Genomic DNA, 13,096 nt, shown 5'->3' with positions numbered 1-13,096 from the left:
GTTAAATAGCATAAAAGGTTATAAAATGGAGAAAGTATCTTTCTTTTTCTCTCTTGACTTCCTAGGCTCCCTTTCCACTATTAACTTTGTCATCCAAATGTCCAGAAAAGCATTAGCATGTACTTTATTCACCATTACCCTTTCCTTCCTTAAAAAAAATGTGTCACCTGAGAAATAATTTCCAAATATATTATCAGTACATATAGCTCTATCTCCTAAAATCTCATTCTTTTTAAGGGTTGCATAGTATAGTTAATTGTATAGCTCTAAAGACCTTCTTTTCTTTACGTAGTCCCCTATCATGCTCATTTAGATTGTTCTAGGCTACTATGAACAGCAGTTACCCCTCTTCATATGCCTGTACATATGTATGAGTATCCTTTTTTTTTAATGAAAGACTCCATCACGAGTATATCTTTCTTTGTTTTTTGTTTGTTTTTTCTTTTAATTTTTTAAATATTTATTTATTTTTGAGATAGAGCAAGAGAGAGAGACAGCACGGGGGAGAGGGGCAAAGAGAGAGGGAGACACAGAATCTGAAGCAGGCTCCAGGCTCTGAGCTGTGAGAAAAGAGCTCGATGTGGGGCTTGAACCCACAGATCATGATATCATGACCTGAGCTGAAGTGGGACACCTAACCGGCTGAGCCACCCCTGTATTAGTATTCTTTAGAACAAATTACTAGGAAGACCACCAGTATTTTGTGCTATTTAATTTTTGGATCTTTGCTTATCTCTTACATGACAAATGATTTCTTGTTGATGATCTAATTGACACTTATTTGAGAACAGAGGAATTACTTTCCATATTTTTTTAAGCCTTTTATATTTATTTTAGTGAACTGTTCCAATTCTTTGCTCAATTTCTGTTTATTCTTTTTCTTATCAATTGATAGCTTTATATAATGAAGATATTGTCTCTTTTGTATGTGCTTTATATGGTAACTTTCCTCCCTTGTTGTTTGTGCCACACATACATGTGCGTGCATGCACATGCACATTTAGTAAGAAGAGAGGTAATTTTTAGTGGTCAAATATGGCAATCTTTTGGGACTTCAGGGTTTTCTGTATCCTTTAGATGCCCTTTCACTCTAAGATCATAATTATTTCATGTTTCTTACTAATATCTTTTAAAACGTATAAATTTTTTAAAATGTATAAATCTTTGATCCAACTAGAATTTAATTTTTTATAAGGTATTTGTTAGGGACCCCACGTTATATATCTATCCTCTTGTCCCAAGATCCTCTTGAAACTTCTATTCAGTGATGTAAAAGGCCACTTTTATTATATACTGAAGTGATATATACATTTTAATGTATTCTTGGACTTCTTCCATTGATGTGTTTATTCATATGCTGTTACCAAACTCTCTTAATTAGTGTAGCTTCATGGGATCTTTTACTGTTTGTTCAGACTAGTCTTCCCTCATTTACTCTTCTTTTACAGAATTCTTCTAGTTCTTCCTACAGATATTTTTTCCCAAGTTAATTTTAGGATTAATTTGCATAAAAATTAAAAGGGTAAAAATCTTACTATCCTACTGCTTAACACCTTCTCTAGCTTCTCATCGGCCATGCCAGTAGTTGCCAGCGCTTATTTAAAGACTGGTGGTGCCAGGTTGGCTACCGAAGGGTTACTGAAGAGCTTTTGAAAAGTATAGACTCACGGGCTTTATCCACAAATATTCTCATAGACTAGGACTGGATACACCTCTGCTTCTTTTGTATATGAAACAAGGCCTTCCTGGGTAGTTTTCGTCTCCCTCTGGGCTAGATCATGTTCTCTGTTCTCTTGTTATCATCCTAGTCACTATTTCCCCAAGAGGAGATGTATGCCCCCGTGCCTTTATTCCTGTCCTTTTACCTGGAGTGGTACCTGCTCACCTCCGCTCTCCTTGCCTTCCGCACACACACATACTGTCATATGACTAACTTTTGATGACAGTCATCAGTGCTACCATTATACTAGCATCTCTGTACATTGATCTCATAGGTCCCCCTCTGACTGCTCTGATAGCTCCTTAAGGATGGGAAAATTTTCAGGTTCATCTTTGTATTCCAGTATCTAGAAAAGTGCTGAGTATGTATTAAATGTTCAATCAGTGTTTACTGAATTCACACTTGGTAATGAAATTTTTTTGGAAGGGAGAATTCCTTAATTGATATCTGATAATTCCTTCATGGGCCAAGGAGTAAATTGTGAGTCTGCTTATATTTTTTTTGGTTTATATGTTTATATATATATTTTGCTGTTATTTTTATTTGTTTGCTTATAAAATGATAGATTTATGGGTAAGTCCAAGAAGGGAATGTTCTGTATTGGCTTTTTTATGAAAAAAGAAAAATATTGAAGTTTAAGGGAAAAAAGCATCTTTAGAGAGATTAGCATTTTCTTATCAAGCAACTTGTTGATTGACATCTCAAATTTGAGGTATTTTCTAAAGTATTTTTTTTTAATGTTTATTTGTTTTTGAGAGAGGGAGACAGAGCATGAGTAGAGGAGGGGCAGAGAGAGAGGGAGAGACACAGAATCCAAAACAGGCTCCAGGCTCTGAGCTGTCAGCACAGAGCCCGATGCGGGGCTCAAACCCACGAACCACAAGATCATGACCTGAGCCAAAGTCAGACACTTAACCAACCGAGCCACCCAAGTGCCCCTTTCTGTAGTATTTTTTAATGCGGTTTTGACTTCACTTATCATACAACACATTTAACATTGGGTCATGCCATATAGAGGTTTAAGGATCATGAACACTAAGCAAAGGCAGATTTTTTTTCTTGTTTCTTTTTGTCGTAGTAAATATGTGACTTATATTTCTTACCTTTTAAAGACTTTAGATTTTCAGAACCTACCTGGTGAGTTCAAATCTGGGAATGACCTACGCAACAGAGACAAAAACAGATATCGAGATGTTCTTCCATGTAAGCTAAAAATGGTTTTATTTTCCTGTTTACATTGCGGGAAAGATAAAAAGTGGGTTGTATGGCTTTCAGTATTAGGCATTTTGACCTGTGATCACGACAAAGAGCTCTGGTAGCTAGCTAGTGGGTGGCCTGGGCATATTCTTAAATATGCTAGAACATGGTCAAGTTCAAGTCTTCTATTCCAGGTACTTCTTCCAGCAACTAACAAAGGGTTATTTACAGAAGTCTTTAAACCTTCTTATGCATATGCTACTTGTCAGGCCATGAACTATATCCAAAATATAAAGTCTAGTAGTCTGAGACACCTCTCACTTTTGGTACCCCAAGCCCTAACCACCTTCCTTGGCCATTTTGTTTAGACACACAGATACAATGGAGCTATTTATATCCTCTGCCCTGGACAATAAAACTGCCAATCTACCCTGCAATAGAAGGTTGCTCTTTGATTTTCTCTAAGGGCCCTCCACACTGCTTCCCTGTACTGGGTGAAGCTAGTGCCCCTCTCCTTCCCACCCAGTTACTCACAGGATTTATCTGTCTCAGGCCATCCAAAGAGTAGAAACAAAATACAAGACATTTTTAATTTTAGGCAGGAAATCTCATTCTATGCCTCACATTCCTTTCAAAGTAAAATATTTTTCATGTTACTTTACCATTTTTCTTCCTCCATCTTGACCTTTCTCCTTCCTCCTATATCTTATTTACTGTAACCACCCAGTTGTCCACACCAGAAAACTTTGAGTCATGCTTAATATTCAAAAGTGGTTACAAAGCCCTTTTAATTCTACTTCCTTAATACCCCCAGAATCTTCCCCCATGTCTCAGTTCCAACCACTGCTTGGATTGAGCCGATTTCATCTCTCGGCTGGTCTGTCTTCTTCACTGCTTCCATGCCCATCTACTCACAGCAGCTACTGAAATGACTTTCCTAAAACACAAATCCCTTCCAAGCTCTTCTTTGGCTCCCTGTTACTGTCATGGTAAAGCTCTTTAGCATCATGGCATCTATTCCACCTCTGTTGCCACAGCTCTCTGACAGAACCTCTTTTGGTTTCTGGAATTCGTTCTCTTTCTTTGTCTCCAGGCCTTTGAACCTGTGGTTCTTGCAAGAACCATCCATCCTCCTTTCTTTTCTGAGGTAATTCCTACTGTTTTTCAGAGCTAGCTCAGCCCGACCTTCCTTGTGTTCCTCAAAGCTAGGTTTGGTGTTTCTCTAATAGTCTCATACCACCTTGTGACTGACCTCCCCAATTTACCAAATTATATTTTATTTATCTATTTATGCTCCTGTTTCTCCCACTAGACTTGAGGTGGTTATCATAGAAATTAGGGTAGAATAGTGACTGCCATAATTAGATAAATACCTTTATGTTTAGTTGGTTCATTCAGATCTTAAAATAGCTTTATTATTATAGACTAATGAGTACCTTCCCAGATAGTTAAAATATTAATTCTGCTATCTTCTGTGGGGAGAGTGTGCAGAAGTACATTGATGAATATTCCTGAAATCAGGGTAATGTTTAAGAGATAATACCAACAATTTGGTGCTAGTCTGAGAAGTCAGAGGTTCCAGTTATGTAATTCCTACACCTACGTGTGCAGTGAGCCCTCAAGGAACCAAATGCAAACAAGACTTTAAAATGAGGATTACAAGAAGCTTGCTTTAGGATATGGGGTACATTTGACATTTGATCTGGCTTGAACTCTTTTCTCTGGGTACAAGAAGAGTGACAACTAAAGAGAAAAGAGATGTGAAGATACAAAGAGTAAAGTTCAGTGATTAGGAAAACAGTATGGCAATTCTTCAAAAAGTTAAAAATAGCACCAGCAATTACACAACTAGGTATTTATTCAAAGGAGACAAAACTACTGATTCGAAGGGGCACATGCACCCCCATGTTTATAGCAGCACTATCAACAATAGCCAAAGTATGGAAAGAGCCCAAATGTCCATCAACTGATGATTGGATAAGGGGATGTGGTACACATATGTAATGGAATATTACTCAGCCATCAAAAAGAATGAAATCTTGCCATTTGCAGTGACATAGATGGAACTAGAATGTACTATGCTAAGCAAAATAAGTCAGTTAAAGACAAATACCATACGATTTCACTCATATGTGGAATTTAAGAAACAAAATAGGTGAATATAGGGGAAGGGGAGGAAAAATAAAATAAAAGCAAAAAGGGAGGCAAACCACAAGAGACTCTTAACTCTAGAGAACAAACCAAGGGTTGCTGGAGGGGAGCTGGGTTGGGTGGATGGGTTAAATGGGCGATGGGCATTAAGGCAGGCACTTGTTGTGATGTGTACTAGGTGTTGTTGTATGTAAGTGATGAATCACTAAATTTTACTCCTGAAATAAAACAAAACAAAACAAAACAAAACAAAAGTTCAATGGCTAAAACTAAGGAAAATCATGTAAAACCCTTTGCTTTTCTCTTAAAAGAAAATCAGTTGTTATTCAGTCAACTTTTGTTTTAAAGCCCACTGATTTATCTGCCTTATACTACAGTGTAATTTAATCTCAAATAAGCCTCCTTAAGTAACCATCAAAGTTTTTTTTTTCTTTTAGAGAGAGAACATGCACGTGCATGTGAATGGGGGGGGGCAGAGAGGCAGAGGGACAGAGAGAGAGAATCTTAAGCAGGCTCCATGTTCAGTGTGGAGCCCAATGTAGGGGTCAACCGCAGGACCCTGGGATCATGATCTGAGCCAAAATCAAGAGTTGGGCACTCAGTCGACTGAGCCGCCCGGGTTCCTCAAAGGTTTCTTTGATTTCTTCACCACACATTTTTTGAAGTAATAGAGAAGGTTCAAAAAGAATCACATCAAGAAAGCCAGGAAAATAATTCATTTATTCCTCTCTTCAAATGCTGGGAAGACTAATTGGGAGATTCACATATCTTGGCACACTGCAAGTATATGCAAGCCTCACTTTGCATGGCTCCAGTATGCACAAATTTCAGTTAGTGTGTTTAGTGAAGAACACCATTCCCCCAACAACACAATTCAAATTTCAGTGATCACAATATATTAACTATGAGTAATTGCATAAAGTACAAACTTCACTTCTAGCTCTTCAGTCTGCTGATTAATATGTAAATAACAGATGTGCATCATGATCAGTGACTAACCATGTCATTTTTCTTTTACTTCTTTTGAAATACTACTGCAGTTGGTCACTGTGTACCTGTTACTCAGCTCATGCACAGATAGCAAAGCGCATAGTTTTGTTGCCTCCTTATTTTTTAGCGATAAGCCCACATTACCTTTTATAAAAATGGGTTATCAAAAGTTGCCTGGTCAACAAAGATGAATTGAAGCAAAGAAAGGAAAAGTAGTAACACTGGGATGAAATCCTAATAGAACAAGAATAGAGTTAAGAAGAAATAGTGCCTTGGAAAAGGTTATAGAACAATCATAATTTGTCCTGTTGATTATTAAGATCTTTTGCAAAGTTTCAGCTTGGGCAGTCATATTTATGGCCCTATACTACTATGCAAAGCAGGAATGGGCCTTATTGTATAGCCCAGGGATTTTTAGGTATAAAGTAAATATCTTGCATTTGTATAGCATTTTATAATTTGCAAAGCATTTTAAAATGCATAATCTTATATAATCTTTATGAAATCCTCCTGAAGTAGACCATTGGATACCATAATTTCTACTTCACAGAAGAGGGAATAGCTCTGAGGTTAAAAGGTGTTTTGAAGGCTAATAAAAGAGTGGGGCCATACCACATGTCATGGCCTAATACTTTTTCTGTTTCTTGTCTTCGGGTCAGGATCTACTCAGAACTAACTAATAATGATAGTGACTTAGATTTCTATTAGTTTTCCACTTTACAGAGCACGTTTTCATATATGTCATGGAGTGCTGTCTACAGTTATGCAAGGAAGGCAGAGCAGACGATATCTGAATTTTAGGATGCAAGCAATGAGGAAAGGGTAATTTCAACAAATGGTTCTGGACAGTTGGATTTTCATATATTTAAAAATGAGCTATACCCTTATCTCACACCTTACATAAAAATTAACTCAAAATAGATCATAGGCCTAATATGAATTAAAACCATAAAACTTCTGAAGAATACTTGGGAAAAATTTAGTGTTCTTGGGTTTGGCAGAGTTTTTCTTAATAGGACACAAAAACCCCAAATTGCAAAAGAAAAAAACAAATTAGACTTCTTTGATTTAAAACAAATATTGCTTTTCAATGTACTGTTATGAAAACATTTGTCTGACAGAGGGCTTTTGTTTAGAATATGTAAAGAAATTGGGGCTCCTCGGTGGCTCTGTTCGGTTAAGTGTCTGACTTTGGTTCAGGTCATGATCTCTTTTGTCCGTGAGTTCGAGCCCTGCATTGGGCTCTTTGTTGACAGTCCAGAGCCTGGAGCCTGCTTCAGATCTGTGTCTCCCTCTCTTTCTGACTTTCCCCTGCTTGCTCTCGCTCTCGCTATCATGTGCTCTTTTGCTCTCAAAAATAAATAAGCATTAAAAAATGTTTTTAATTAAAAAAAGAAGAATATGTGAAGAATTTCTATGGCTTGATAGGAGGACAAATAACCCAACAATAAGTGAGCAAAATATTTAAGTGGCCGCTTGAAAGAAGATGTATGGATGACAAATATGTGAAAAGATGTTTATATCATTAATCAGTAAGAAAATGCAAATTAAAACTATAATAAGATACATTTTACATGAGATACACTTTACATCTGCTACAATGGAAGTGAGTTTAACAGTTTCTTATAAAGTTAAGCATGCTATTGCTGGGTCATAGGGTAGATCTATTTTTAATTTTTTGAGGAACCTCCTCACTGTTTTCCAGAGTGTTACTTCATTGTCCTCCAGCTTCCAGTGTTTCAGGTAATAAATACGATGGTATCGTGACCTTATTCTAAATTTTTTAATGTTTATTTATTTTTGAGAGAGAGAGAGAGAGAGAGAGAGAGAGAGAGAGAGAGAACAAGTGGGGGAGGGGCAGAGAAAGATGAAGACACAGAATCTGAAGCAGGCTCCAGGTTCTGAGCCATCAGCATAGAGCCCATTATGGGGCTCGAACCCAAGAACCATGAGATCATGACCTGAGACAAAGTCAGACGCTTAACTGACTGAGTCACCCAGGCGACCTGGCCTTATTCTGTAAGAAACATATTCTTTCATTCATAAACCTTATGGCATTTTAATTTTTTCCTGGAATTCAGAAATGTTACCATGTATGTTTCATTTCATTGGTCTTATGTAGAATTCATAGAACCTTTTAATCTGAAGACTCAGTCTTCCTTTAGCTCTAGGAGAGTTTCTTCAGTTATTTAGTAATTGGTCTTCCTCTCTCTAATCTGTTTTTCTTTTTCTGGAGCTCCTATGATTTGTAGGGTTGGTCTCTTGGATCTTTTCTCTAAGGCTTTCATCTTTTTCCTAATTACCTCTTTACTTTTGCCTCTTGGTAGTTTTGCATATACTTCCTCCCCCCCCCCCAACCTAGTTTTAGTTCTTGCTTTCTTTCATTTGGTCTTCTAGGGAACTTATTTAAGTTTCAAGAAAACCTTCCTCCTTCCAATCATCTATTAAAATTTTTAGCTTGTGTGCTGCTTAATCTTATATGTCAACTTGGCTAGGCCACACTACCCAGATATTTGTCCAAACATGAGTCTAGATGTTGTTGTAAAAGTATTTTTAGACGTAATTAAGACTTAGATCACTGGGCTTTAAGAAATTCAGATCATCCTCTCTAATATGGATGGGCTTCATCCAATCAGTTGAAGGCCTTAAGAAAAAATGATTGAAGTTCCCCAAGGAAGAAGCCATTTTGCCTCCAGATTGCCTCTGGACTCAAGACTGTAACATCAGCTGTTCTTCGGATCTCCAGCCTGACAGCCTGCCCTACAAATTTCAGACTGGCTGCACAGTTGTGTGAGCCAGTTCCTTAAAATAAATCTGTCTACTGTATATATATATATATACACATATGTATATATATATATATATATATGGCCTATCAATTCTGTTTTTCTGGAGAACACTGACTAATATAAATTTTGGTACCAAGAATGATTCTAGAGGAACAGAATCTTAAGGATGAGTTTTATGAATTGGTTTCCTACTCTGATAAAATTTAAAGGCACTAATGACTCTATTTCTAGTAGTAAAGAGAACAGTGATAATCCATGGTGTAATAATGGTAACAGAGATAAATAAAATCTCTCCATTGGCTTTTCCTTTACAAATACTTATAAGAAGCAAGGTCTGGATGACTGTGTATTTTATACCTTAGAACATTTTTGTCAACTAACAAATATAATGAGATTGGCTGGTTGTTTCTAATTGTGCTATTCCAAGTAGGGGAAAAAAAGGATGATCTCAGGGATTTGAATTTCCAGCTCAAGCATCACATAAATGACCTAAGAGTGTTCATGTTTTCCCTGAAAGAAACCCTTATCTCCTGTAGCCATGGAGCTCAGAATGTTGAAAATCAAACCCAGAGTCTCATCCTATGAATGGCTGACTTACTTTGCAATTTGAATTCCATACTTTGCAGGGTGTTTGCTATTAAAATGAGAGCATAGAATTTGAGAAAGAATGGGATTCTGAAAAACTGAGAACATATGGCAAAGTCCCGGTAAAGATAGGCACATCAAACCCCTAAATGCTGAAGAGTCTTGTTTGCCAGTACTACTGATGCTGGCACTAATCTGACACAAATTCCAGGAGACCAAAAGTGTCACCCTGGCCCACCAGGAAGAGGGGTACTTATGGAGGTCAGATAAGCAACGAAGTTTTAGCTTGGGTCCATTTCCTAGTGGGTTCGGTGTGTTCTGAACCACTGTGGTTATTTCTGCAGTTCTGGAATGCATACTTGGAACAGGCATACTCAGCAACTGGCAGAATCCCTACCTGTGGAGTGAGGCCAGTTACGGTGGAAAAGGCCAAATGGAAGCCTGTAGATCTGCTTCTGTCTAGGAAGATAGTAAACTAAAAGCAATGCTGCATTCTTGAGAGAGCACAGAGAGATTAGTGCCACCATTAAGAATTTAAAAGGTGCAGGGGTGGTGATTCCCACCACATCCCCATTCATCTTACTTATTTGACCTGTGCAGAAAACAAGTGGATCTTGGGGAATGTCAGTGGATTATTATAAGCTTAAGCAGGTGGTGACTGTAACTGCAACCATTGTACCAGGTGTGATTTGATTGCTTTAGAAAATTATTACATCCCCTGGTACCTAGTGTATACCTGTTGATCTGGCAAGTGCTTTTTCTCCATATCTGTTAGTAAAGACCACCAGGAGCAGTTTGCTTTCAGCTGACATGGCCAGCAATACACATCCAATGCCCTATCTCAGGAATAGATCAGTTCTCCAGCCCTATGTCATAGTTCCCAAGGATTTTGATTACCTTTCCCTTACTTAAGACATTATACTGGTCCATTATATTGATGACATTATGCTGATTGAATCTAGGGAATAAGAGGTAGCAATTAACTACTCCAGACTTACCAGTAAGACATTTGTGTGTCACAGGGTGGAAAATGAATCTAACAAAAATTCGACCTCTTTGAAATTTCTAGAGGTCCAGTGGTGTGGGGAATATAAAAATATTCCCTTCTAAGGAGAAGGGTAATATGTTGCATCTGGCCTCTCCTATAGCCCAAAGAGGTAGAATGCCTCATGAACCTCTTTGGACTTTGGAGACAGTAGATTCCTCATTTCAGTGTGCTACGCTGGCTCCTTTACTAATATGGGTTTTGAGTGGGGCCCAGGACAAGTGCAAGTTCTACAAGTCCAGGCTGCTGTACAAGTTGCTCAGTTGATCCAGTAGATGCAATGTCAGTGGAAACTAGGGGTACTGTTTTGAGCCTTTGGCGGGCCCCTATGGCTGAATCAGAGCCCAGGCCATGGGCTTTTAGAAAAGCCCTGCCAATCTCTGTGTATAACCACTCACCTTTTGAGGAACAGTTTTGCCTGCTATGAGGTATTAGTAGAGACTGGACACTTAACTATAGGCCATCAAACCAGAAAGTAGAGCGTGCAAAGCAGCACTCCATCATCAAATGGAAGTTGTAGATACAAGGTTGGGTTTGAGCCAGCCTTGAAGGCACAAGTAAGTTAGATGAAGGGACCAAACTGTCCATGGTCTTCTTTCCTTTACCTCCTCTCTTCCAGCCTGCATCTGTGACCTCATGAGGAGTTCCCTATGATTAGTTGACTGAGGAAGAGAAAATTGGGATGTTCTTTACAGATGGTTCTGCACCATATGCAGGTACCACCTAGAAGTAGACAGCAGCAACACTACAGACTTTTTGGAGGGCACATCCCTGAAGGACAGTGGTGAAGGGAAATCCTCTCCGTTGGTAGAACTTTGGGCAGTATACTTGGTTGTCCGTTTTGCTTGGAAGGAGCAATGGCCAGAGGTACAAATCTGTACCAGTTCAGGCGCTGTGGCCCATGGCTTAGCTGGATGGTCAGGGACTTGGAAGGAACATGATTGGATAGTTGGTTACAAGGAGTTCTTGAGGAAGAGGTATGTGGCTAGACCTCTTGGGATGGGCAAAAATAATGAAGATATTTGTGTTGTATGTGAATGTTCACTGAAGGGTGACTTAAGGAGAGGATTTAATAATCAGGTGGATAGAATGACTCATTCTGTGCATACCAGTCACTTTCCCGGTCACCCGTGCATTACCCAGTGGATTCATGAACAAAGTGGATGTTCTGGCAAGAATAGAAGTTATGAATAGGCTCAGCAACATTAACTTCTAGTCACCAAGGTCAACCTTGCTGTGGCCTGTGCTGAGTGCCCAATCTGTCAGCTGTAGAGATCAACAGTGAGGCCCCAATATGGCACTGTTTCCCAGGTTGTTCAGCCAGATACCTGACAGCACGTTGATTACATTGAACTACTATCACAGAAGGAACAGTGCTTTTTTCAGTGCCTTTTTTTTGTTTGTTTTTTACAGAATAGATATTGTGTATGGATTTGCCTTCTTTGCATGCAGTACTTCTACCAAATCTACCCTCCAGAGACCCACAGAATGCTTTAGCTAACGTCATGATAGTCCACACAACATTGCCTCTGACCAAGGAGCTCACCTTGAGGCAAATGATTTGTGGCAGTGGACTCGTGCTCATGGAATTCACTGATCTTAACATATTCCTCATCCTCCTACAGCGGCTGGGTTGATAGAACAGGGACATGGCTTTTTGAAGACTCAGTTACAGTGCCAGCTAGGTGGCGGTACCTTAAAGGGCTGGGGCAGTGTTCTCTTGGAGGTCCTATGTGCTCCAAATTAGCATCCAGTATATGTTTCTGCCACAGCCAGGATTCAGGAACTGAGAACTGGAAATGGGAGTGCCACAGCTCACTAAGACCTCTAGTGATCCAGTAGCGAAGTTTTACTTCCTATCTCTGTGACGTTATGCTCCGCTAGTCTTGAGGTCTTAGTGGCTGTCTTCAGTAATGTCTGGCATTTGAAGTGGTCTTTCCTTGAGTCTTCCTTGAGGGCCAGCAGATCATAGAGTTACTTGTGGAGACTGTGGAATCTAGAAGAACTGCTGCATAATAGGGAACAAATTACTTAGCCACTTTGAGTAAAAGTGTCTCATCTGAAAAGCATGCATAATATACCTCATTCAAAGGATCGTTTTGAAGTTCAGATGAGGTGATGCATGCAGAATACATACATGCTACTTGGGCCTGGGTGCATGTTAGCACTAAATTCTACAACTGTCTCTTCTCTTAGAGGAACATTTCTCCTGTGATCACTTGAGCTATTTCCTTACTACTGTGTATTCCATAGTTTTGCTTCTGAAATTCCTTTTATGTATTTTCTTTATATGCTCTGTACTCCCTGACATTTTACTCATTATTATCATTGTTTTCATCTTTTTTTCTGAGTTCATGGGGAAATCTCTTAAGCCAATTTTCTAAATCACTAATTTGTTTTTCTATTCACTTCTCACTTTAGAGGTTTTAATTGAGTAATTGTGGTTTTTATCTGAAGGCAAGCTTTTATTAGTTTAGATTGTTTGATTTTCACACATTTAATCTCCCTTTTAAAAATAAAGAAATACTTTTCTACTATAAAGTAGTACAAGTTCACTATAAACAATTAGGTAATAAAATAGCCACTACTAGTATTTTGGTGAATACTTGCCAGGTTTAT

The 13,096-nt window shown here is 38.6% G+C and overlaps 1 protein-coding gene across 11 annotated transcripts in view; it reads left to right on the top strand.

Annotated features, from left to right (window-relative positions):
- The window catches only part of PTPN20 (protein tyrosine phosphatase non-receptor type 20), a 111,542-nt gene that overhangs the window by 81,066 nt on the left and 17,380 nt on the right, over positions 1 to 13,096 (top strand). For all 11 annotated transcript variants that reach the window (XR_006701555.1, XM_045437955.1, XM_045437958.1 and 8 more), the window contains one exon: positions 2,833 to 2,923. Coding sequence is in view for 10 of the 11 variants with exons in the window: in XM_045437955.1 (XP_045293911.1) it covers positions 2,833 to 2,923 (91 nt within the window). In the remaining variant the exon portion in view is untranslated. The remainder of the gene's footprint in view (positions 1 to 2,832; positions 2,924 to 13,096) is intronic.

Source organism: Leopardus geoffroyi, chromosome D2, assembly GCF_018350155.1.
Source record: "Leopardus geoffroyi isolate Oge1 chromosome D2, O.geoffroyi_Oge1_pat1.0, whole genome shotgun sequence".
NCBI classification, from domain to species: domain Eukaryota; kingdom Metazoa; phylum Chordata; class Mammalia; order Carnivora; family Felidae; genus Leopardus; species Leopardus geoffroyi.
This window is presented reverse-complemented; position numbering and strand designations above follow the sequence as displayed.